Source organism: Acyrthosiphon pisum, chromosome A1, assembly GCF_005508785.2.
Source record: "Acyrthosiphon pisum isolate AL4f chromosome A1, pea_aphid_22Mar2018_4r6ur, whole genome shotgun sequence".
Classification (NCBI taxonomy): Eukaryota; Metazoa; Arthropoda; class Insecta; order Hemiptera; family Aphididae; genus Acyrthosiphon; species Acyrthosiphon pisum.
In genome coordinates this window covers 147734707-147738311 of record NC_042494.1, presented here as the reverse complement: position 1 = coordinate 147738311, position 3605 = coordinate 147734707, and the positions used below count along the sequence as shown (strand labels likewise).

Genomic DNA, 3605 nt, shown 5'->3' with positions numbered 1-3605 from the left:
GACAACACAGCGGGTCCTCTTAATACAAAACATTAAACAACTTATAAAGTAGAAATGTAGTTAAGATGAACTTAACAAAACTCAGAAATGATAAATTGGTAATACATATTTTATAGTTAGTATGTAGTATTTAAAGAATATTCATTTATTATTATCATTATACAATTTTAACTTCAATGGAATCAAATGGTTTAACTGCAAAAAATCGGAAGACCAATATAATTAAATTTCCTCAAAATGTGCGCACCCCCTCACAAAAATTCCTGGATCCGCCCCTGTTTTAATGGTGATTTAACTATTTTAAAAAACATGTCAATAATGAGATTAATTTTTTTGAAGTATAATACTGCTTTACCCTCAAGTGATTCTGTTGAACGTTTGTTTAGCATAGCAGGAGATATATGCACTAAAAAGCGATCTAAAATTAGTGACTATAATTTTGAAATCGCATTGTTGTTTAAAATAAATTTTAAAAATAAAGATTAATATTTAATGTGCAACAAAATTAGTATTAATTGTTAATAATTTCATATTGTCGATTGTCATTATATAGTTTGTGTATTGTTGTATTGACAAAATAGTTATTAAGCTCCAGTGATATGAAAAAAAAAAAGTAACTTCTATTGTAATTGAGTTACTTTTAAAACTCAAAAGTAATGTAACTTGACAAAATGAAAAAAAAGTAACTTAAAAATAATTTAGTTACAATTTTGATTAGTAATTAGTAATGTAATTTAATCACCCAAAATAAGTAACTTCCCCAACACTGACAGTGACCCACTTGTAGCCTACTGTACAGCAGAATGACATCCACTTGCCCAACTTTTTTTAAATTTAAAATTTAAATTATCAAATAAAATATTCTTCGGACATCAAAATTAATAATAGAATTTTTTTCAGTCTTACATATGGACGTATAAAACAGTAAACTTTTAGACAAGGGGCTAAACAAATTTTTGGGGGTTAAAGCCTTTAGGGCTGGTTGCACAAAACTATATTGGTTCAATAAATAGTTATTGGTCCAATAAGTTGAGTTATTGAATCGATAAAAATTAAAATACGTTGCACAAAGTTATTGAACCAATAAGTTATCGACCATCAACATATCTTCTGTTATCAACATCTTTATATTATCACAGAACAATATTATCAAAACATTAATGAACCATAACCTTAAATAATTGAACCACTCTGAACCATTATGGTATGTGGCTCAAAATATAATAATATAAGAAATGATTTGTGCAACGATTTTTAATATTTATATATCAATAAAATATTTTATCAAACCTATAAAACCTATAATAGAGCCAATAAGTTATAGGATCAATAATTTTTTTTTGTGCAACTGGCCCTTAGTATAATAAATTAAATAATTACATATTATGGATATTGAATGGAGTAGGTACAAACAATTTCTTCACATCGCCAATAGGGCACATTAATCTTTGTGGTCTAAAAAATCAGAAAGTTGGAGATGAATAAAATTGTAATCCTATAAAATGTCTGAAACAACATATGTGTTGAACCTCTATTATGTTAGATGCAATAATACTTGGTTTTTACAATATTCAGTTGTGGTAAATTAACAAATTAAACCAACAATTGTGAATTTTTACTTGATATAATTAATATTTTATTTTATTACAATTTAATTACCAACATATTATATTTAAATGCATTATAAAAATAAAAATTAAAATAATTGACTTAGGAACTTTCAATAGTCTATGAAATATTATATGATTATTTTCGTATGGTAAAAATTAAGTTTTAAGTTTTATAAGTCAAATTAAAATGTGTGAAATATTAAAAAAAGTTAAAACGAATCACATTTTTATTTTCTTATTTAGAAACAGAATGGAGTATGTAGTATAGCACAAGTGTATCCAGTAATTAGTAAAATGTTGGTCCATGACTTCTGTCCATTTCTGTCTCCTAAACTTCAAATACTTATAAGGTTATAACTAATTAACTACTTAGCTCAAAATTATATTTGTATATATTTAATTGATCTTTCTTTTAACATATTCTGCTGTACATATGTCGACATTTAAAAAAATAAAAACTCGCAAAATGTTTATTGTAAAAAATATTAGAAAAATACTATTTTTAAATTACTTCAAATAATTATGCATACAAAATTGAAAAATGTATGTTTACGAGAATAATTGAATGTTAATTATTTAATTTTCACACATTTAGATGCAAGATTTTCAAAAAAAATGTATTTATTTCATTTATGTAATTAATAATTTGTTTGTTTTTTATGTAGGATCTAAAAAAAAAAAAAATGTCTAGGTAGATAATCAAATTCATATTGTAATTATTCGTGTATTACTAAGTAATTGTCTTCCAGTTCCTTCTCCAGGTTTGTTATAGTTTGATTAAAATAAAAATAACGGATATATATATACGAATTTATAAATTATATCTATATTATTTTTGTAAGCAATAATCTATCGAATTCAAATATAACACATCCATTAAAGGTTTATTCGACGCCTACTGTACAGAAAAGCGGTATCCACTTGCCTACTTTATTTTGATACTAATTTATGCATAATATATTTAAATATTTCTATTTACATATTAATATCTATTTTGTTTCAGTGATATTGGCCATTATCCACCAACTTTAATGGCAAACATGTCTGTCTATAGTGCGACCAAGTTTAGTAGCGTTTCAATAACTGAAAGTTTACGAGAACTGTTAGCCTTACATATGTTACCAATCAGAGTCACTGTAATTAGTTAATTTTGATTATACAGAGTGTAACAGGAAGATCTGACGGATGAAATAACTTCTGTTCTAAGCAATAATATAATTTTTTTTAAATCTAATTTATAGTCACTTGCGCTACACGAATAATATAAAAAAAATTATTTTAATTTTTTAATACTTAAAACAAAACACTTTAAATTCGATTAAAATTTTTTTGAAAAATTAAAAATAGCCAATTTGTAAAACTTTTATCTAAGTCAAGTAGTTTATTTTTTAGAATTTTTAAAATATCAATATTTTTAAAATATATTGAGCAATTTAATTTAGAACGTAATACCTAACTTTTTTCAAAATTTTATTTTTTATGATTGTTTCTTGACATGAGTATATTTCTGAAACTATTTATAATTACCGTATAATTTTCACAATTTTTGTCATACGTTTAAGTAAAATTAATTTTTTTCTTTTTTTTTTTGTCAGGTCTTCTGTTATACTCTGTATAGTATAATTAATTTTATTGAATAATTAAAATTTAATACAACAAAATTTAATAATGTCTATATATAAAATCGAGAAATAATTGATTGTAATTTTCAGAGCATTAGTCCGGGATTAGTAGATACCGAAATGGTTGAAGATGTGATGCCCGGTGCACCAATATTGAAGCCTTCAAATATAGCTGATGCAATTATATATGTTTTGGCAGCACCGCAATACGTTAACGTACATTTTATTTGAATTATAATTAAAATTATATACTATGATTAAAAATTAAAAATCTTTAAAACTTGTTGATAGTTATGACCAGGGCTCGTTACTTCATGCACTAAAAAATGCATAAATAAGGCATGCATTCATGCACTAAAAATTGTCAAATATG

General features: G+C 24.5%; 1 protein-coding gene across 1 annotated transcript in view; it reads left to right on the top strand.

Annotated features, from left to right (window-relative positions):
- The window catches only part of LOC100162026 (short-chain dehydrogenase/reductase-like), a 12138-nt gene that overhangs the window by 7316 nt on the left and 1217 nt on the right, over positions 1–3605 (top strand). Inside the window, 2 exon segments of the mRNA NM_001162459.1 lie at positions 2614–2746; positions 3323–3448. Of these exon segments, the coding sequence (NP_001155931.1) occupies positions 2614–2746; positions 3323–3448 (259 nt within the window).